The sequence below is a fragment of the Emys orbicularis genome, chromosome 6 (genome assembly GCF_028017835.1).
Source record: "Emys orbicularis isolate rEmyOrb1 chromosome 6, rEmyOrb1.hap1, whole genome shotgun sequence".
NCBI lineage: Eukaryota > Metazoa > Chordata > Testudines > Emydidae > Emys > Emys orbicularis.
In genome coordinates, this window is record NC_088688.1 from 47,640,979 (window position 1) to 47,664,719 (window position 23,741).

The 23,741-nt window shown below is 44.2% G+C and overlaps 1 protein-coding gene across 1 annotated transcript in view; it reads left to right on the plus strand.

Annotated features, from left to right (window-relative positions):
- Positions 1-23,741, plus strand: part of FAM169A (family with sequence similarity 169 member A) — a 122,037-nt gene that overhangs the window by 7,508 nt on the left and 90,788 nt on the right. Inside the window, exons 2-3 of the mRNA XM_065406907.1 lie at positions 12,956-13,005; position 14,319. Of these exons, the coding sequence (XP_065262979.1) occupies positions 12,974-13,005; position 14,319 (33 nt within the window). The 5' untranslated portion in view covers positions 12,956-12,973. The remainder of the gene's footprint in view (positions 1-12,955; positions 13,006-14,318; positions 14,320-23,741) is intronic.

The window sequence follows — 23,741 nt, forward strand, 5'->3', positions numbered from 1 at the left end:
GTGGGGGCCGAATCAGCCCCAGGATCACAGAGGGGAAGACACAAAGGTGGTGTAGAGGTGGTGCATCCTGTTGTAGTAACTAAGGCCCCCAAATTATGAGTTATTGCTATTTAAGAATTACCCAGGTCTCAAGGCTTTTTAGTAAAGATAGAATAGAAAGCTGAGAAAATAAAAATCCAAGAGCTAACACCTAGATTTCTTCAGTAGTCTGAGAAAATGCTGCTGCTGCTGCCTTTTGCAAGAGTGTGCCGCTGGAGCAGTTAAAGAGATTTCCATTTTTTCCTTGTCTATTAATAAATTAAAAAACATACTACATTAATATTGAACATTAGTACTGTATCTAACATCTCATACAATATCAAACTAGGGAAGTTGATGATAGAATCTGATTTAATTTAAACTGTGTATAAAAGGGAAGTCACCTATAAGTGATACAGCTGTGAGCAAAATATTGTAAACCTTAATGACAAGATTTACCTCAGACAATCCTGTTAGGGAAAGAAAGGGGTTCATTCATATTGATTACTCTTAAGTTAGTAACAGTGAAGAAGTAAGGCTAATATTTGCAGTCAAATGTGCTTATGCTATCAAGTTCATGAAATACCTGTGTTGAAAGGAGCTGTAAACAAAAAGAACTGAAATCAAACAGTATGTTTATAAGCCCACTTGACCACAGAGTGGAATAATCAGAAATTAACTGTTTCATTCATAATGCACAGAGTCATCTCAGCCATACACACTAAGGGTATGTCTACACTACGAAATTAGGTCGAATTTATAGAAGCCGGTTTTATAGAAATCGTTTTTATACAGTCGATTGTGTGTGTCCCCACATACAATGCTCTAAGTGCATTAAGTCGGCGGACCGTGTCCACAGTACCGAGGCTAGCGTCGACTTCCGGAGTGTTGCACTGTGGGTAGCTATCCCACAGTTCCCGCAGTCTCCGCCGCCCATTGGAATTCTGGGTTGAGATCCCAATGCCTGATGAGGCAAAAACAGTGTCGCGGGGGATTCTGGGTACATGTTGTCAGGCCCTCCCCCCCCCCCCCCCCCGTGAGAGCAACGGCAGACAATCATTTCGCGCCTTTTTTCCTGGGTTACCTGTGCAGACGACATACCACGGCAAGCATGGAGCCCGCTCAGCTCACCATCACCATATGTCATCTGGGTGCCAGCAGATGTAGCAATGCAGTACCACACAGCAGCAGCTAATTGCCTTTTGGCAGTAGATGGTGCAGTATGACTGATAGCCGTCATCGGCTATCTGGGTGCTGGCAGATGTGGGACTGCATTGCTATACAGCAGCAGCTCCTTGCCTTTTGGCAGTAGATGGTGTATTACGATTGGTATCCGTCATCGTCGTACTCCTCAGTGAGTTCGGTCAGAGGCACCTGCGCAGACATGTTTTGTCTCCTGGAGACTCAGTCCTGCCGGCAGTCCTATTGCACCGTCTTGACGATGATGGCTAGCAATCGTAATGCAGCATCTTCTGCCAAGCACCCAGAAGATGCCGATGGCTATCAGTCATGCTGCACCGTCTGCTGCCAGTCTAAGATGTAAAAGATAGATGGACCAGATTTGTTCTGTATTCATTTGCTTCTCCCTCCCTCCGTGAAATCAACGGCCTGCTAAACCCAGGGTTTTGAGTTCAATCTTTGGGGGGGGCCATTCTGTGTGACAGTTGTTTGTGTTTCTCCCTGATGCACAGCCACCTTTGTTGATTTTAATTCCCTGTAAGCCATGTCGTCACTCGCCCCTCCCTCCCTCCATCAGACAATAGTTTCGCACCTTTTTTCAGCCCAGACGCCATAGCACTGGGATCATGGAGCCCGCTCAGATCACCGTGGCAATTATGAGCACTATGAACACCACACGCATTGTCCTGGAGTATATGCAGAGCCAGAACATGCCAAAGCAAAACCAGGCGGGGAGGCGATTGCAGCGCGGCGACGAGATTGATGAAGAAATTGACATGGACATAGACCTCTCACAAAGTACGGGCCCCAGCAATGTGCAAATCATGGTGTTAATGGGGCAGGTTCATGCCGTGGAACGCCGATTCTGGGCCAGGGAAACAAGCACAGACTGGTGGGACCGCATCGTGTTGCAGGTGTGGGATGATTCCCAGTGGCTGCGAAACTTTCGCATGCGTAAGGGCACTTTCATGGAACTTTGTGAGTTGCTTTCCCCTGCCCTGAAGCGCCAGAATACCAGGATGAGAGCAGCCCCCACAGTTGAGAAGCGAGTGGCGATAGCCCTGTGGAAGCTTGCAACGCCAGACAGCTACTGGTCAGTCGGGAATCAATTTGGAGTGGGCAAATCTACTGTGGGAGCTGCTGTGATCCAAGGAGCCAATGCAATCAAAGACCAGCTGATATCAAGGGTAGTGACTCTGGGAAACGTGCAGGTCATAGTGGATGGCTTTGCTGCAATGGGATTCCCTAACTGTGGTGGGGCGATAGACGGAACCCATATGCCTATCTTGTCACCGGAGCACTAAGCCAGCGAGTACATAAACCGAAAAGGGTACTTTTCAATGCTGCTGCAAGCCCTGGTGGATCACAAAGGACGTTTCACTAACATCAATGTGGGATGGCCGGGAAAGGTACATGATGCTCGCGTCTTCAGGAACTCTGGTCTGTTTCAAAAGCTGGAGGAAGGGACTTTCTTCCCGGACCAGAAAATAACCGTTGGGGATGTTGAAATGCCTATAGTTATCCCTGGGGACCCAGCCTACCCCTTAATGCCATGGCTCATGAAGCCGTACACAGGCAGCCTGGACAGTAGTCAGGACCTGTTCAACTATAGGCTGAGCAAGTGCAGAATGGTGGTAGAATGTGCATTTGGACGTTTAAAAGCGCGCTGGCGCAGTTTACTGACTCGGATAGACCTCAGCGAAACCAATATCCCCATTGTTATTGCTGCTTGCTGTGCGCTCCACAATATCTGTGAGAGTAAGGGGGAGACATTTATGGCGGGGTGGGAGGATGAGGCAAATTGCCTGGCCGCTGATTAGGCGCAGCCAGACACCAGGGCGGTTAGAAGAGTACAGCAGGGCGCGGTGCGCGTCCGAGAAGCTTTGAAAACCAGTTTTGTGACTGGCCAGGCTACGGTGTGAAACTTCTGTTTGTTTCTCCTTGATGAACGCCCCCCCCCCGGTTCACTCTACTTCCCTGTAAGCTAACCACCCTCCCCTCCCCCCTTCGAGCACCGCTTGCAGAGGCAATAAAGTCATTGTTACTTCACATTCATGGATTCTTTATTAATTCATCACACAAATAGGATAACTGCCAAGGTAGCCCAGGAGGGGTGGGGGAGGAGGGAAGCACCGGGTCGGGTGTGGGAGGAGGGAAGGACAAGGACACACTGCACTTATTGAAGGCCAGCCTTCTGATGCTTGGGCAATCCTCTGGGGTGGAGTGGCTGGGTGGCCGGAGGCCCCCCCACCGCGTTCTTGAGCGTCTGGGTGAGGCGGCTGCGGAACTTGGGGAGGAGGGCTGCTGGTTACACAGGGGCTGTAGCAGCAGTCTCTGCTCCTGCTGCCTTTCCTGCAGCTCAACCATACGCTGGAGCATATCAGTTTGATGCTCCAGCAGCCAGAGCATCGACTCTTGCCTTCTGTCAGCAACCTGACGCCACCTAGCCTCTTCAGCCCGCCACTTGCTCTCTTCAGCCCGCGATTCAGCCTGCCACCTCTCCTCTCATTCATAATGTGCTTTTCTGCACTCTGACATTGTCTGCCTGTGACGTTGTGCAGTCTACATGGTTTTATAAAAACATGATAATAAGTGAATATAATGTAACTGGGATAGTTTTTATAAAAAATTTGATAATAAGTGACTATAATGCAAATGGGATATGCTTTGTGCAAAAGGTCTCTTGTAAGGTATCATTACAAAGCTCATAATCTACTGAGTGTGATCATCCTATTTGTAGAAATGTACCACTCTTGTATCTAAAACTAGAAATATAAAATGCAACTCTGAGGGCCTATTGTAATTATGTAAAGTGTGGGCCATTAATGATGGTTTGGAATCTCGATGACTCCCATTGTCTGCAGATGGCTGTTTACCTGTGAGCCTCCCTGTATGTGTGTGTGCTGGCAAGTGAGTAATGAAGTCTTGCGGTGACATGTGATCATGTCACCTGAACTGGAATCCATCTTTAACCTGGTGCTTTTCCAGTGAGGGGGGGGGGGTGGAAACCCAGAGGGACAAAGGGTTCCCGCCTTATGCAAAAGATATATAAAGGGGTGGAAGAGAACAGAGAGGGAGAGGAGCCATCATGAAGAATCCCCTAGCTATCACGTGAGCTGCAACAAGAGCTGTACCAGGGGAAAGAATTGTGCCCAGGCCTGGAAGGTGTCCAGTCTGAGAAAAACTTACTGAAGCATCTCTGAGGGTGAGATTATCTGTATTTAGTTTGATTAGACATAGATTTGCGCATTTTATTTTATTTTGCTTGGTGACATACTTTGTTCTGTCTGTTACTACTTGGAACCACTTAAATCCTACTGTCTGTATTTAATAAAATCACTTTTTATTTAGTAATTTACTCAGAGTATGTATTAATACCTGGGGGAGCAAACAGCTGTGCATATCTCTCTATCAGTGTTATAGAGGGCGAACAATTTATGAGTTTGCCCTGCATAAGCTTTATGCAGGGTAAAACGGATTTATCTGGGTTTAGACCCCATTGGGAGTTGGGCATCTGAGTGCTAAAGACAAGCACACTTCTATGAGCTGTTTTCAGGTAAACTTGCAGCTTTGGGACAAGTGATTCAGACCCTGGGTCTGTGTTGAAGTGGACTGGAGTGTCTAATTCAGCAAGACAGGGTGCTGGAGTCCTGAGCTGGCAGGGAAAACAGAAGCAGGAGTAGTCTTGGTACATTGGGTGGCAGCTCCCAAGGGGGTTTCTGTGATCCAACCCGTCACACTGCCTCCACGCATTCTGCTGTGCTCTGTCAGCGTGGGAGGACATCTGGAGCTCCGAGAACATATCAGCCCGAGTCTGCCATTTTCTCCTTCTAATCTTCACTAGCCTCTGCGAAGGAGAAACATTTGCAGCTGGTGGAGGAAAAGGGAGAGGTGGTTAAAAAGACACATTTTAGAGAACAATGGGTACACTCTTTCACGTTAAATTTTGCTGTTCACATTACACAGCACATGTGCTTTCGTTACAAGGTCGCATTTTTCCTCTTATATTGCGGGCCTGCTGGTTTGGTGTGAGAGATCACTCACGCAGTGCCAGGCAACAGAATTCGGCTTGCAGGCAGCCATGGTAAGCCACAGTCTTTTGGCTTTTTTAACCTTCATAACATGTGGGAATGGTTTCAAACAGCAGCGCCCTCATTTCCCATACCAAGCACCCATTGGGTTGGCCATTTAAAATGGGTTTGCAATGTAAAAGGAGGGGCTGCACAAACCCAACTATCCCCCCTTCCCTCCCACACCCAATTCTCTGGGATAATCACTTCACCCCTCCCCCCCCACCGCGTGGCTAACAGCGGGGAATATTCCCGTTCAGCCGAGCAGGAACGGGCACCTCTGAATGTACCCTTAATAAAATCACCCCATTTCAACCAGGTGACCGTGAATGATATCACTCTCCTGAGGATAACAAAGAGAGATAAGGAATGGATGTTGTCTGCATGCCAGCAAACACCGGGACCATACGCTGCCATGCTTTGTTATGCAATGATTCCAGACTACGTGCTACTGGCCTGGCGTGGTAAAGTGTCCTACCATGGCGGATGGGATAAGGCAGCCCTCCCCAGAAACCTTTTGCAAAGGCTTTGGGAGTACACGAAGGAGAGCTTTCTGGAGATGTCCCTGGAGGATTTCCGCTCCATCCCCATACACATTAACAGACTTTTCCAGTAGCTGTACTGGCCATGATTGCCAGGGCAAATTAATCATTAAACACGCTTGCTTTTAAACCATGTGTAATATTTACAAAGGTACACTCACCAGAGGTCCCTTGTGTGCCCTCAGGGTCTGGGAGCACGCCTTGGGTGAGTTCAGGGGTTACTGGTTCCAGATCCAGGGTGATAAACATATCCTGGCTGTTGGGGAAACCGGTTTCTCTGCTTCCTTGCTGTGAGCTATCTTCATTGTCTTCATCATCATCTTCCGCGTACCACGAACCCGCTTCCCTGTTGCGTGTTTCTCCATTGACGGAGTCAAAGCACACAGTTGGGGTAGTGGTGGCTGCACCCCCTAGAATGGCATGCAGCTCCACGTAGAAGCGGCATGTTTGCGGCTCTGCCCTAGACCTTCCGTTTGCCTCTCTGGCTTTGTGGTAGGCTTGCCTTAGCTCCTTAATTTTCACGCGGCACTGCTGTGCGTCCCTGTTATGGCCTCTGTCTTTCATGGCCTTTGAGACCTTTTCTAATATTTTGCCATTTCGTTTACTGCTACGGAGTTCAGCTAGCACTGATTCGTCTCCCCATATGGCGAGCAGATCCCGTACCTCCCGTTCTGTCCATGCTGGAGCTCTTTTGCGATCCTGGGACTCCATCCTGGTTACCTGTGCTGATGAGCTCTGCGTGGTGACCTGTGCTCTCCACGCTGGGCAAACAGGAAATGAAATTCAAAAGTTCGCGGGGCTTTTCCTGTCTACCTGGTCAGTGCATCTGAGTTGAGAGCGCTGTCTAGAGCGGTCACAATGAAGCACTCTGGGATGACGGTACTGGCCTCTGGGAGTTAAATTCCGTCCACACTACCCCAAATCCAACCTGGAAAGGCCGATTTCAGCGCCAATCCCCCCGTTGGAGGTGGAGTAAAGAAATCGGTTTAAAGGGCCCTTTAAGTCGGAAAAAAGGGCTTCATCGTGTACTAGTGTCCAGGCTTAATTCGATTTAATGCTGCTAAATTCGACCTAAACTCGTAGTGTAGACCAGGCCTAAGATCCTATCACTCTTGTTAAAACACGGAGAACAGACACAGAAGATTTATACAGCTGTTCTTGCTTGCAAAGAGTTCTTTAAATGACTTTAAACTTGGTTTAACAGTCCATTATATAAAGAGCATCAAAGAATATGGAGTGATTTTTGTGCTGATTGTATATACTTTAAACTGGACACTTCAGCAGCTAGGAGAGTGTTGATGAAGAAACTGCAACTTGAAAAACCATAATTGCAAAATTGGCTAAGTCATGCACCACAAAGGGGCCCACAGACAGTGACTTGCGGAGGTAAGTTGCTGACTGCAGCAAACTAGCCAGTGTTCAAGATATGTCCCAAGACGGTTGTACCAATTGTTATGGCCTAACTTGTCTTTTGCAAGCTAGTGTGACAAGATGTGTTACACAGAGAGATTGAAAAATTCTACTCCCAGTTGCAAGAACTCAATAGCCGATGTCCTCTCTCACCATCCAATCAGGGAACAGGACAGATCTCGTTTTAGTTGGAATTTTGAATCTTCAGAAGAAGTATGGGTCACCATCTGATTGGTCTATGCCAGCACCTCTAAGAAGAGGAGCCAGGTTGGATCACCCTTTAGCACATCACTTCCCAAAAGCCAAAGACACCTAGAAGGAGGAAGATGGAAGCCCTGGGACAGCCATGTGGGGAGTCCTCCTGGTGACATTAAATACCTATTTTGGATATAGGCACCTTTAACTGTCTCTTTATATTTTCCAGCAGTTCAGGTTGCCTGCTAGGGCACCAGGAAGAGACAACACTTGTGCCTTATCTTTTCTCCACCTGTGTTTGCAGTGTCAAATTCTGCTGTGAACTAATAACTGAGCTGAAAGCTTATGGCTGAGTAAACATCTGCTGCTAAGTAACACAGAGACGTGTTCGTGTGTGAAGATGCAAATCAGTCAGTTGAGCACTTCCTGAAACAGGGCACCTAATTAGTAAGGAAGTGTGCATACTTTGTAAGGATTGGTGAGACTCAAACCCAGGTGATCAAAGCTAGGAGGCAACAGGCACCTCCACACTGCCACTCAGCAGCAGCTGTAACCCACAAATCACAGCAGGCGTACACCACAGAAAATCTCACCTGAGAGCCAATTGGTAGCCATTGTGGAGGCTCTCAGTTGGCCCCTTGACCCCATACAATCTCATGGGCATACCAGGAAGCATCCAAGCAACAACATGGCTCACCAGTGAGCTGCCATGATTGATTCTGCTTCTCTGCTCCCAAACTCTCAGCATCGACTTTGGCTCTGACTTGGAGTCTGACCCTCGCTCTGCCTCTGAACATGGAACCCCAACATAAGTTCTCACCACTGACCTTGGTCTGGAAAGCTGACCTTGAGATGTGCAAGCCCTACCCTGGGTCCCTGATATGCTTGTGTATATGTTGTAATGAATTGTCACAGAGTTACAGTGTGGGTCTTTGTCGTGTAACAGCTTTCAATTGAGATTGCTGTAAAGTAGCTCTCAAACTGACCAAGTTATTGTTAACTAGGATTATAGAACACTGTACATGTGTTTACCCTAGTTAATGGTTTCATATTGCCTGTCAAGTTCTAGGTGTATATAGATATAAAACAAGACCACATGTGGAGTTGAAAAAGCTTGCACTCTGTCGATCACAAATGTCAAAATTTATTTTGGATAGTTAGGCCTTGGCTACACTCGCGGATTCACAGCGCTGCCGCGGCAGCGCTGTGAAGCGCAAGTGTAGTCGCGCCGCCAGCGCTGCGAGAGCTGTCTCGCAGCGCTGCAAGTACTCCACCTCTCCGAGGGGAATAGCTTGCAGCGCTGCGAGCGAGCGTGCAGCACTGCAGGCACTGATTACACTAGCGCTTTACAGCGCTGCACTCACTGCGCTCAGGGGGGGTGTTTTTTCACACCCCTGAGCGCAGCAAGTGCAGTGCTGTGAATTGCCAGTGTAGCCAAGGCCTTAGAAGTGTTAGTCAGATCCTGGGGCTAATATCATTCACTGGAAAATAAGTTAACAAGGGGTGTGACACCTTTTATCTCAAGATCATGAGTTCCACTTCAGGACAGATTGTTCAGTAACAGTGACATTAACCCAGTGCCAGCTGTGTCTTTAACTCCTTAGACACACCAGCTAACTACACTGCTTATTAATTTGCCAGCCTCAGTATAGAGTTTAAACAGTCCCCTTGGAGCCACCAATCCCTCTTGACACCAAGTAAGCAGCCCCCTCTGATATTAGGCCCCTTTCACCGTAATGTCACAGAAAATCCAAAGTCCTCTGTTCAAAAGGACCAGACACATACCACAGGTCAGCTCCTTCTTAGATCTTCCTCCTTTACCTAATAAGGCAATGCTCAGTCTGAACCTGTAATAAACGTATGTAGGCTTGCTTCATTTTCATTCAATTAATAAAAAGATATTTGCACATCGCTAAAGACACAGCCAGACAAAGACAAACTTTGCTCATTACCTTTATAAAACTTCTGTTCAACGTAACAAAGTCTGATAGCTCCAGATTCTAAGGGTTATCTCAGCTGTGGCAGCGAGGGTTCCTTTACCCGGCACACTGTCTTTACATCCTACAACTAAGTCTGGTGAAAAGAACCTTGTTTCCTTAGGTAGCCTTTATCTGAAAACTCAGCCATGTGACCGTTCTGACCCCAGGGTCTCCCAGATGCAAAGGTGGGGTGGGTGTGCGGGGTAGAGGTCCATGAGATAATTCTTCAGTGAAGTCATCCTGTGTGACTCATCCCTTCTCCATTGTTCTGGCAACTGGTTTCTATCAGCTGTACTGGTGTTTCCCAGGGACACATTGTTTTTTAATGAGTCTTAATAGATCCCTCTTTCCCCTACGGGAGCTCTTTCTATGGATGAAACTCAGCAACGATTAATGCCTTTTGTTATGCAGGGGTCTGTCCCGGCCATGTGAGACTTACATAACACAAATGTACAGACATTACTCTTAACAAGACAAATCGGGAGCTTAGCACTACAGTCATCCATTCACCAGCATTTAGGAAAGTCCAAACACTAAATTCTTTATTGCAATTTTAACAACTTAACATTCCAGCAGCATTAAGCCTGCCAGTCTGACATGAGTTGACATGTAGGCCTAAGCCCCCAGTGCCACAAAAGGGTTGACTACATAGATGTATTGGGAATTGGCATGAAAGTAACTGTTCAAATTATGATCTGGCTTGAGGATGTTTTCCCTCTGAGGCACGCTTGGTCAAAAAATCTAAGCAAAGTCACCTTTGCACGATAGTAATTAAGAATAAATATTATTCTCTATGGTAGTTGGGTAATTTGATTCTGAAAACCTGAATTATTATGATCAATTTTCTAATTTATGTAACCAAATCATAATCTAATACAACTTTTGCCTTCTTATATCCTATACTATTAGTGGCTGTTAAGGATAATTCATAAAATTTATAAAACTAAATTCAGCTCTCGAATCCTTTCCTTTAGTTAAGCAATTGAAATGAAAAACCTGTAAGGAAGGTGATACCAGCAATCAGCTAAGCAATTGCTTGATGAAGGTTTGTTTTATATCCTATCTTTCTTACACTGTGCTGGGTACAGCCTGGACAGACTCAAACATTGACCAACTGTAACCTGATTTGACAGTGGAGGGAGTTCAGCTCACCAAGCAGACTTTGAGGTTTTAGTTTCTCCAGCAAGAGAAAGAAACACGAGTTCTCCCTTTTGAAGAAAATAAGGTTGTCTCTCTCCTTGGCAATAACGATCCAAAAAGTAATAAGGTATTTTTTATCACTATTGCTCAGAATCATCATAATTTCTTCAATAAGAACCAGGTTGCACACACCTCTATTTTCCACCTTTACTGCCTGGTTCTAGAGGTTCCCCTCTGCAAGCACTTCATCTAGCTTGATGGCATTGTCCTGTGTATTTTTGGGTTGCCGCCCTAGCAGGACCCATTAGTATTGTTCTGTTGTAAATCCTAAAATTAAGTTAGTTTATATGGAACAAAATTGAGGAGCAGCACTTTTATCAGAGCTCAAATGTAAATCTTCAACACAGATAAAGCACTTTTTAAAGTTGCCATGTGGATGTACTTTATTTAACACTAGTTAATAACTGTAGTGTGGACACTGCCTTTGTGAGTACAGCAGTGTTACTCTGGATTTGCAGTTCTGTGACTGAGATCAGAATTTGGCCTCCCAAATTTTACTTGGATTACTTGGTCTGATAATTCCCAAGCCCTTTAACTCCACAATCAAGTGTAACAGTTTCACTGGCTAAATTGTGACTGAGGCTATGCTGCAAAGAGAGAATGAACTGCGCTACCATTTCTTCTGTGACCCTTTTCATTGCAAACTCTCTCCTGCTGGCTGTAATCCAAGCGCTCTTCTCTGGCAGCTGGGAGGCCTCCTATGAGCCCCTTTCCAATGCTGCTCGTCAGATGGCGGAAGGCAGTTGAGCAGCAAGCGTGCAGCACCCTCGCCCTGTAGCCCAAGCACATCCCCTTGAGGAGAATAATCTCCACTAGCATCAGACATGTAACTTTTGATTATACTCATGATGACAGCCTTCCCTGACAAACAGGGCACACAATATAAAGTCTGTTTGGTATTGTTGCTTCTCATAGATTGATGCAATGGGACACAGGTATGAACAAATATTCTGTTTCATGTACCTATGCTAAACATATAACACGGAACTGTGGTTAATTCAATGGATGACCAGCATAATTATTTCTTAGGCATTCTGAGGAACTTGTCCATTGTAATAGGGTCTCTTCTAGCACTAATATCTATCACTGGGTATTTTCAAAAGTGCTCAGTTCTGACCTAACTCTGCTCTGAGTGAAGTCAATGGGAGTTTTACTTTATGTTCTATTACTGTTCTCATCACCATGGTATGGGAGCAGCATCAGGCCAACACTGAGCACTTTTGAAAATCCTGCCCCCGGTTTCAATAATCTATACGATGTGGTCTAGTTGTCAGAGCAGGAGACTGGGAGCCAGGCGCCTGAATTCTATTTCTGATTCTGCCACTGATGTTTGCACATCAGTGCTGCAATGCACACTAAGGGGATGTGGTTTCTAAACGTGCCCAGAGGCTGTGCACTAATTGGCCCACGTGGGCCCTATTGGTGTGCACTAAAAGTGTTCTAGTGCACATGAACATAGTACTGTTTCAATATCATTATATTAATGTACACTAGGGAACGTTTAGTGTGCACCAGCAGGGTCTACATGGGCCAGTTAGTGGGCAACACGTTTATGCACTTTAGACATCACACCCCTCTAATGCACACTCCCTTATTGGTGGAATCAGAAAAGGAATCAGTGTTGTGAGACTAAGCAACAGTATTTATATAGTGCCCATCATAGGGCAGTCCCACCTGTGATCTCCCCCTTGTGTCAGGCCAGGGCATGACAGGCACCACCTACCTCAGTTTCCCTGTTCACAGTCCCTAGTAACGCCATACAAGCTCTCTTGACACAATAAACCAGCCACAAAGATGGCTTTATTATAAAACATTGTACAAATGGTCCAAAATATAACTCCCAAAAGAGGCAAGGCATGGGAGAGCATTGTGTCATTGCCCCACCCCCATTTCTGCAAGTGCTGAACTGCCCAGGGCTTGCTCTGCTCGGCCTTCTGGGGGAGAGAGGGGGAGGGCTCTGTTCCCACAGTGCACCTCCCCCCTGGCACATTTCCCACTCACATGGCCCCCTCCCCACAAGCCAGGCCCAGGAGGGAGTGGGACAGAGTCGTTTCTCCTGCTGGATGAAGAAGGTTGGCTGCTCTGGCTCACTGCCTTTGCAGCTGGACACCGCCTCCTGCAATGTGTAGTGATGTTGTAGCCATGTCAGTCCCAGGATATTAGAGAGACAGCGTACACAGTCCCTGCCTCATACACCTTAAATTAGAGCAACCCCTAGGCTGTTCTAACTTGCAGTGTGGGCCACATTGATCCTCCGAACCTGAGGCACAAAGATGGCTTAAAGCTGTGTCTCCTGAGAGGTGCAGAGTCTGATCCTATAAAGCCACAAGTATTTATTAATATTAATTATTTTTATTATGAGATTCACTGGATTTCAAGAATGGTGAAGAGATGCTTTAAACAATTTAAAAAGTAAGCGGGAGTTTTTTTTTTTTTTTTTTTTTTTACTGTATTTATTCTGTTGGCACTAATTCAGTCTGGGCATAGGCTTATACTGTACAGTGCAGTTTTCTTTTACAAGCTAAATATGAATATTTTCTTTGTCTTGTGTTTGGGGGTTGGTTGTTTGAGTTTTCTGGCAGTGCGCTGCACACTTGGGACCTGACAACACACAGCACTGCGCTGTCTGGACTCTCTGTACTTCCCTTGGGACCTGATTCTTTTCTCACTGTCATAACTATAAAGGGAAGGGTAACAGCTCTCCTGTGTACAGTACTAAAATCCCTCCTGGTCAGAGACTCCAAAATCCTTTTACCTGTAAAGGGTTAAGAAGCTCGGGTAACCTGGCTGACACCTGACCCAGAGGACCAATAAGGGGACAAGATACTTTCAAATCTTGGGGGGGGGGGGAAAGGCTTTTGTGTGTGCTCTTTGTTTTAAGGGGTTGTTCGCTCTTGGGACTGAGAGGGACCAGACATCAATCCAGGTTCTCCCCATCTTTCTAAACAAGTCTCTCTTATTTCAAAATTGTAAGTAAAAGCCAGGCAAGGCGTCTTAGATTTACTTTGTTTTCTCAACTTGTAAATGTACCTTTTACTAGAGTGCTTATCTTTGTTTGCTACACTTTGAACCTAAGACAGAGGGGGTTCCTCTGAGCTCTTTAAGTTTGATTACCCTGTAAAGTTGTTTTCCATACTGATTTTACAGAGATGATTTTTACCTTTTTCTTTAATTAAAAGCCTTCTTTTTAAGAACCTGATTGATTTCTCCTTGTTTTAAGATCCAAAGGGGGTTTGGATCTGTATTCACCAGGAGTTGGTGAAAGGAAGGAAGGGGGTTTGGATCTGTATTCACCAGGAGTTGGTGAAAGGAAGGAGGGGGGAAGGGTCAATTTCTCCTTGTTTAAGATCCAAGGAGTTTGGATCTGTATTCACCAGGGAATTGGTGAAAGGTTTCTAAAAGCTTCCCAGGGTAGGGAATGGTGGCAGCGGACCAGAACTAAGCTGGTAGTTAAGCTTAGAAGTCCTCATGCAGGCCCCTACATTTGTACCCTAAAGTTCAAAGTGGGGATACAGCCTTGACACTCACTTACACTAGTTGCACGTAGATGTTACTCTATTGATTTCTAAGGTGTTACTCCTGCTTGCATCAGTGGGAGTGAGAGGCAAATCAGGCCCTTTGATCTCAGCAAGGATGTTTGTCTCACACTAGCATTATCTATATTATCTTTGGACATAGGGCTTGTATTGGGCTGGGACTTTGTTACAGGACATTGCAAATTACAGTGTAACCATCTGTTTTGTTAAACTGTCATTAACACACCAGAGTTATTTGGCATTAACTCCAGATTAGTTTAACATCTCTGCTAAACACATATTTCTGCCTATATGCTGCCATTCATTACAATTGGTCTGAAGATACGCTCTAGTCGAGATAAAGCACCTTCTTGCTCTCCCAATTAATCTAATATTCATCAGGCTCAATTTATCCCCTAAAAATAGTAGGGCATCCGATAATCTTCCAATGCTATGTTTAGTGCTGCGCTAAAGTGTATTGTTACATTACAAAAGCTCCCTGCCCCTAGGGGAGGATAGGGAAGTCAGGTAGGACTCAGAGCCTGACAAAATGCATTTCTCAGAGCTCTAGGTTTGGAGCTTTTAATTTCACACTTTGCATATGAAAACCACAATTTGGGAAGTTACTGTCTCTGAGATTCCCAGTAAAGTAAAAGTCAGCGGGACCTCTTAAAGCTAATCCAACAAAAACCAGAACTGCTGAGTCACCATCTAGTTTCATGAATGGGCTACTCTGGATCAGGTCAGGTAACGATGGAGGTGAGGTCTGTGCCTGCAGGCTGGCATGTCTGATTCACATGGGGAGGTTGAATAAGGAAGCTATAGTGGAGTAACCAATCTGTAAAGGGAGGAGTGGCTGGAGTACATTGGACTTTCTGGTCCATAGGTGATGGCTTGTGGCCCATCAAAAAAATTTATGAGAGACTGTAGGGCAGGTGTCCTCTTGCTTCAGGGCCATAGGCTGAGACTGAGCAAGGATATGGGGCAAAGTTAAAGCTGGTTGTGGTTTCTTAACTATGAATTGCCTCACTTTCAAATTTGAGTTATTTAATAACTCTAGCATTGTAATGATGTTGCTTTGAATTACTAGATATTTATTTAGAACCTTAACTCTATCTTAAATACTTTTTTGGGGGGAGGAGGGGCCTGGGTCTGATCATTATTCTATTCTATTATCCACTGGTTCTATGTTCCTCTGTGAAAACTGCCACAAAATTACCACAAAAGAGAGAAAAAATCAAGAGCATGAAAATTATACAGTGCACAATTAAACAGTCCAAAGAAAGTCACGCACACCATAGGTAACAGGGCAGTGTCTGCATTGTGGAACCACACAGCATTCCATACACCTTGCAGTACAAATCAGGTATTCGGTTCTTGCTATGTGTATCATGCCATTTATGCAATTTCAGTGGTATTCTCTACCTTCTGTTCCAAAACCAGTGTGCAATGTTACTGTGTGCCATTAAATGGTGTTCAACCCAGATATGTCTTAATTTCAGTGGTAGGGGAATTGATTCTGTCATATAGTCTGTAAGCACTTCGGGAGTTTAGTCTAGTCTTATCAGATTCTTATATTCCCCTTATCGTTGGGGCCCTGGGCGCCTGGGACCCCTGTAATGAGCGCGTACTGAGGACCTGCGGGGTAGGCCGTCGCTACGCGCGGCTCATGCGACATCTAATGGTCTCGGACACTATCCGATGGTCCCGAGACATTTATACAGAGCACATCACCGGCCACCGCCAATACTGAGAGTGATCCAGCGTAACTCCTCGCACCCACAATGAGGAAGAGACCTAAAGACTTCCTCTGTTGGACCCTATCCCCTGAACCCACCGAACCGAACTGAACTCCACCATATGAGGGTCATCTTATCCTCATTACCCGGCCCACTTATTTATACCTATGATTGCCTGTAACCCCTGTATGAGTGATGTACCCTCACTGCTTGCTGACTGTACCTTGATTCATCCACCTTGTACCCCCCCATTGGGGATATTGCAGACTGTATGTGTTATGTGCTATCCAACGTCAAAATACTAACATCCCCCTATACTCTGTATGTTACCCCCGATGATTAATAACTGAAGTTTCAACACTCTGTATCATCTATTTGTAAACATTTTCTAATAAAATTTTAAATCTGAGCACCTTACAAAAGTGCATTAAGCAATATGATTAGTATTTATCGTGTGAGTCTTTCTCTCTCCCCTTGTTCCTTCCGAGAAGAAATTTGTGAGGTTATTTAATTTTATGTCTCCTATGCTATGTGTGTGGAGCAAAGTAATTACTTAGCAATTACATAGCACCTTCAAAAGATTCTAGCTTGTTTTTATTTTCAGGGATTTGCTCTACTGTATTAAACTGGAGTCGCAGCAACTTTAGGCCTTGTTAATGGCATATATTGCACAGTTCTACTTCCACTTTAAACATCTGAAGAAGAGATGCACAAATGCTGAAATATTCAGGTTTCAAAACTTGTTTCCAAACACACTCAATATTTTATCCATCCTGTCGTGTTATTGTCTAGCAAAACATTGTTAGGCCTGGCAAAACATATCCAATACAGACTGCAGTAAATATTAAAACATCTGTAGTGTTTATGATGACACTACTGCTACATGCCAGCTGTATAAATTATTGTATGCAGCGTTGTTGTAGCCATGTTGGTCCCAGGATACTAGAGGAACAAGGTGGGTAAGGTAATATCTTTTATTGGCCCAACTTCTGTTGGTGAGAGAGACATGCTTTCGAGCTATACAGAGCTCTTCTTCAGGTCTGGGAAAGGTACCAACACTAGGCATAAGTGGGCTAAGCACTTGCTTTGGGCCCTGAGTAGATCAAGGGGGTCCCCATTTGCTTTTTTAGTATGTGTTGTGTGGGCAAGGGGGAATGTTCCTGTGTAGGGCCTCTAATGGGCCAGCACCTCCTCTAGATGTGGGAAACCCATGCTCAAGTCTGTCAGAGGGTAGCACTGGCCCTTTAAGAGGGAAGAAGCCAGTGCAACTGCTACTAGTTAGCTGACCCCAACTTGGGCAGCTGAGGTCTGAATTGGACCCTGGATGAGGGGGAAATGGGCAAAACCTGCTATGTATTTATTGTGGAACTGGGAGAATGATTTTATTACATGGCTTCTAGAGAATCACTGTACTGGTGCAGATGAATAAATTTTATGCCCAGAAGTAAGACCGCAGTCGTGCTGAGCCACCCTCCCTGCTGGATAAAGAGTGCATGGTAGACTGAAGAATAGATTAAAATAATGATCCCAGAAATAAAAGGAATGGAGACCCTCAGGATCCCTTTGGGATATGATGCTAGAGATGGAGCAGAGACAGAGCTCCTAGAGCACTACATTTAGATGTCAAAGGTGGAGAGGTTGATACTGTAGCAGTCATGGCTTAAATAACTTGGGAATGAAGGAGAGGTCAGCTCTCCCTTCTGAAATAAAAAGGAGCTCCCTGGCTTGGATAAGCAATGTTTCCCTGCAGCTCCACCTCCTCCTCTCTGGCTGGTGCAGGGAGAGCTCCCTCTCCTGTTTTAGTCTATTTTATCCATTGATTGCAGCAGATGCCAGCAGAACAGTGACTCAAAATTATACTACAGCATCTAATCAAACAGGAAATAATTTAGATAGAATACAGTGGTTCTGGGGCAGAATTGTACTTAAATTGGCCTGGTACACTCAGGTCACTCCTGTAGCCTCTTGCTGGCATGGCAGATTTTTGCCTTTGCAACCTCTACCCAGTAGATTTTCAGCCTCTGGGTGCCAGGTGTGGCAGAAGCCATGGTAGACCCTGGGGTGAATCCTCAGCTGGCTTGTGGCTAAACAATTACATGATCTAAAGCATCTGACATCTGATCCAGATTTATGAGCGCAATGAACAGAAACTAAAAAAAATGCTCCAAATCATAACAGCTACCCTTGGAAAACATATTGAACAAGTAATTTTTTGTTTTTATACGTGGAAACATGACCCATCAGTTTACTGATTAAATGCCATGTAGACTATTTAATTTCTGGAGTAAATATTTAATTCGCTCTATCTTAACTATAGAAGCTATTTAATTTCTATATTTAGCATCTTCCTCCCTTCACCAGTACCCAGATGTTGCTGTAGATTTTGCATGCAAGTTGAATTTCCATCTTGCTCTTCTACCACTGTGTTACATTATTGAGTAATGCATATAGCAAAGAAATAAATTAGTGCAATGGAGAGGGAACAGATTTTTCATGTTTAAAAATAATGAAGTTAGATGAGATTGAAATATGAGAGAGAGAATACAAAGAGACCTCCCTACTGAAAAAGGGATACAAAGAATATGACAGGTCTCTCCACTTCATAAAAAAAAAGGGGGGGAAACACAATTGTGTGCAATCAAAATAGAAATGAGAAGCCAATGCACTGCAGAGAAGATGCTCTGAAGAGAAACATCTTAGTTTAACTATTACCCAGAGGGTTATGGAAATCTATTTCAGTACAAACCCTTTAATGCTCTTCCTAGAAATTGATATCAGGAAACATGGCCCCAGCCTGACCCTTCAAACAACAAGCCTTATTGGTTGGTTGATGAAGAGAATTACTGACATGCTGGTAATCACTACAGTAACAGTAGGCAGGAAGGGCAATGGTCAGTGCTGGGAACAGGCAATCAGGGTCCCTATGTGCTATTCTCCGCTCTTCTAGGGCCTGAGCCATAGCCCTTTGAACTTGATGAAAGTTTCTGAGTTCAACGGGCTTTGAATTATGTCCTTTGCTCTTTGTTTCTTCAATTTCTCTGCCATCACTAGGATGTCTAAAAGCTCTTCTTGAAAATGGACGATAATTAAATAGGATCCTGGACACATTCAGCACAATTGCATAGCTCAACTCAAGCAGAGTAAACCTCAAAAGCAACACTGCACTTAGACTGATGGAAGGTTCATAGGCCTTGAACGCAAGCCCTCAGGCAGCACTCAGGCCACAAATGCCACCTAGCAGCTCACCCCAATAACTAGGGAAGGGTCCAGTGAAAGGCTAGCTTGCAGAGGATCCTGCCACCAAAGCTCCCAATTGGGGGAAACATCCAGCCCGCAATTGGCTAAGGAGTACTATATAAACCAGGAAGTAACAGCAGGAAGTTTTCTGAGCAACTAGGGGACTCATTGGCTGGCTGTGATGATCTCAGATGGCTACCTGAGACCTGCTCCCCTACCTGCTCCTGGTTCTTGTCTTCCCCTCCCAGATTCCTGTCTATTCTCCATTCCTGCTATTGTGTCCTACTCCAGGCCCCCGCTCCTCCGCTTTACCCCTTACTTTATCTCTAGCTCTGACCCCTGGCCTGGTACTTGACTCTGGCTCTGCCCTTTGGCTTGACACCTGATTCTGTCTTTTGACCCTCTTCTCTGGCTCCTCTGAGCACTAGGCCTGACTGCCTATGCCCCAGTCATTGCAGCCAGTTTGAAAGGGAATGGCTTAAACACTGAGTCACCTATTAACATGGAAGGTATGAAATTATTCATTATTGCCCCAAATTGGCATACAGTATATGGTGGTGGCTCCATTAACTATGTAGGAATGAGGTTCACAAGCATCTTTAGAGCATCTTAAAGGAAGATCTTGATTTGTTTTGTTCAAAACCAAAGGTAAATTAATTCTGAGATGTTCAAAGTTCAGTAGTGTAAGGTCCTGGGAAAAGATTTCCAGTGGATTTGGCACCCCATCTTTTAAGTTATCATCTTCCTGTCCAGGAGGAAAAGCTGCTGGTCTACATATTCGGGAAGATGCACAGAATTTTGTCCCAAATTACTTAGTTGCCTTTTTCTACATTTGCAGCGTGGTGCCTAGGACAGGATGTTGTCTGATCTCCAAGGCAGAAAAGTATCTTTTTCATAAATCAGGTAGGAAAGAATAAAAAGAGCTCACTCTGCTGCTTCAGTGCTTTGCCAAGCAGGGCTGTTCTGAGTTCCTGTGAAATGGAACTTTCTCCCTCCTTGTAACAACCTTTTACGTACTTGAAAACAGTTATCATGGCCCCTCTGAGTCTTCTCTTTTCCAGACTAAACAAACCCAATTTTTTCAATCTTCCCTCACAGGTCATGTTTTCTAGACATTTAATCATTTTTGTTGCTCTTCTCTGGACTTTCTGCAATTTGTCCACATCTTTCCTGAAATGTGACACCCAGAACTGGACACAATACATGAGTTGAGGCCTAATCAACATGGAGAAGAGCAGAAGAATTACTTCTTGTGTCTTGCTTACAACACTCCTGCTAATACATCCCAGAATGATATAGATTTTTTTTTTTTGCAACAGTGTGTTACACTGTTGACTCATATGGTCCACTATGATCCCCAGATCCCTTTCCGCAGTACTCCTTCCTAGGCAGTCATTTTCCGTTTTGTATGTGTGCAACTGATTGTTCCTCGTTAAGTGGAGTACTTTGCATTTGTCCTTATTGAATTTCATCCTATTTACTTCAGACCATTTCTCCAGTTTGTCCAGATCATTTTGCCTATCCTCCAAAGCACTTGCAACCCCTCCCAGCTTGGTATTGTCCGCAGACTTAAGGCTTGAAAATACATGAATGCTTAAGGCTTGAAAACCAGATAGCAAATAAAGAAAATCCAAAGTTTATTATTTTTTTAAATCTAATGATTTTTAAGCCAATATCTTGATGGGGTGGGGACTTGACTCACAAATTTTGAATGCTCAGATTGATGATACATACTAGTTTGTGTTTGTTCATTGTTTCTATTTGAAATATTTCAATAGTCTCCTATGGCTTTCAGTACCATGCCCTTCATGATAGATCTGCTATCCAGGTCAATTAGTAAGGAGTTATATTGACATGATGCAAGGGAAAACTACAAGATCATAACATTACTATTCCTTTGTCTTACACTATACCTCTTTCCTGGGGACCAGACACATGTTTATCAACTCTAATGGGAAACCATAAAAGCTATTGAGTTTCAAACCAATATCTGATAACAAGAACAGCAATAGATTATTTATTGTCTGATGGTTTCAGACCATGTTTGTGGGAGAGTCTTGCTTTCAATTTGGTGCGGATCTCAGTATGCAATTGCAAAGCACATTAGCAAAAGGCCCCATTGTTTAAACATCATTAAAGGGCAATGAAGCATTGTATCAATTAATGCAAATGTTGGTCAAAGGATGCTTTCAGAAACTCAGATTAAAACCTTTGGAAGGAATCTTGAAGTGGACTGACCCAATTGCTTACTAGAAGAGGAGAGTTGTACAGAAAATGTGGGTGGAGACTCAACAGCGGCAAAAGTGAAGCTCAGTTTGATAGCATCCCTAGATAAATCTTATGTATAATATATTTGAGTTGCAATTGTAAAAATGTGGTCTTTTAGTTTCCACTCTGCTGGGAAAAAAAATCAATTGAACTTGTTAAGTGGTCACAAGTTTCTACCAGGAAATTGTTACCTCTAGTATTCCCCATAGCTGCAGCATGGGAGTTAATTGAATAGATTTCCTGAAAATATGGCATTTTGTCCAGACACAATTTAAATAGCTATATTTAAAAGTACTCACAAGTGTGAGTCTCACTTGATACTTTTAACCTCTCTACAATATGAACCAAATTCAACCCTGGTCATGAAGTCAACAGAGTTACACCAGGGACAAATTTGTCCCTATATGTATTTAAAAGTTGATGTTGCACATATATAGGGTTGTGTCACTATTAATAGAATTAAATATTGGATCATTGTTTTCTATAAGGACCTTTAAAAATCATTACTGCATTTTTCATTGTTGTATCATAAATAATTCTTATTTATACTATCTGATCAACTAAATCTGATGGGTAATTCCCCAGTGTAAACTGGGAGACATCTTATTTTCAGACAGATATGACAACACATTTACTTTTGACATCTATAGTTACATTATAGCTGATTATTATGTATCACAATAGCAGATTACTTGCTGTCCCCTAGTGGCTAGTTCATCTTTAAAGTTCAGTATGTCCATTATGGTTTCTCTCACCTTTAACAGAAATTATCTAAACTGACTTGTCTAAAATTTACATGGGACAAACTGTTAATCCCAGATAAAATATTCTCCAGAACATACAGTAGGCACATGATAAAAGCCTTATAAAATGATTAGTAATTGTATCTGTATTGCTTTAACTAATCAAGAGAATTCCAGAGATTGTACAGCAGCTTTTAACAAAAGTTCATGGCAAATAAGTACAAGAAAATCAAGCAGCAGCTAGAGAGAGCAAGATTTATATCTTCTAAAGCAATTACCGCTGTTTAGATTGTGTGTGAACTTCCTTAAGCTGTTACAGAAAGGAAATTAAATAATCTTTGAGAGGGCAGAAATGGGACACAGAAATTCCTGTATTCATATTCTGATGTCAAAAAAGAGCTTACTTTACTTAGACAACTGCTGTTTCAAAAGCACACGTACACAACATGGTTGAGCAGTTGGCAGCATTGCCCAGTGTTCTGCTAGGAGACCATAATAACTTGACGAAATGAGATTAAAGCAGCGTTTCTCAAATGTGGCCACCGTGGCTGCATGTGGCCACCAGAGGTTTTTCTTGCGGCCACAACTGCTGGGGCGGTGATTGGGGGGAGGGGGAGGCAAAGCATTGGCCCCTCCCCTGGGTCTCGAAGTAGGGGTTGGACCCTGCCCCCCTCTGGAGCCACAAACACCAGAGGAGCAGACAGCCGGTGTGAGTTCCCCACCTTCCAGTGGGCAGTGGGGCTCAGGCTTCTGGCTTCAGCCCTGGAGTGGCAGGCAGCAAGCTTCGGTGGCCAAGTGGCGGCAGACTCCGGCCACTGGGCTTCAAGCTCACCACCCCCCTCATCAACTCTGGCCCCTGCTGCCTCCCCCGCCCCCTGACCCATCCACCACATCACCTGTGGCCCCCAATGCCTCTCTACGCACTCCCCATCCAAGGCTTAATTTGTCCCCCGGCTTGCCAGGGCTGAGTATGTCTGTTGTGAAAAATGATATTTGTATGTTTATTAATATCACTTTTCACTGCTCCCCAGCTAGCTAACAAGTCTGCTGCTGCTTAAAGTGATATTAACAAACATACAAATATCACTTTTCACAGAAGCAGACTTACTAGCTAGCAATTCTATTATTTAAAAAAAAAAGAAACCAAAAAAGCAAAAGAAACAACAACAACAAAAAAGTCAAGAACATACAAAACACCTTATTTGTGTTTCTATTCTGTTTAGGTCCAGTAAAGAATAGAAACAACTGTATGTTGTTGTTATTATTGAGTCTGCAAAAAATCAACCCTACATAAATAAATTACAATAATTTGGACAGGTATATGTGCGTATGTATTTGTTTTTCCTAAAGTTAATTAAGTTTTTTGGAAAAATTGTCATAGTGGCCACCAGCAAGAAATGGTGGCTGCACTCTGAGGCCACCAAAATTTTGTTGTGAGAACCCCTGGATTAAAGCAATTTTATGTGGAATCCCTTAAACCATAATTATGTTTCCAAAACATAGGGGTTGCTCCAGCTCCCATTGTAGTCAATGGCAAAACTCTCAATGGCAAAGACTTCAATAGACATGGTTTGCTTTGTCTACAGGGATTTTTGAGGCAAATCTCATCCAAGGTTATTCTATTAGCCTTGGTGACATCACCAGGA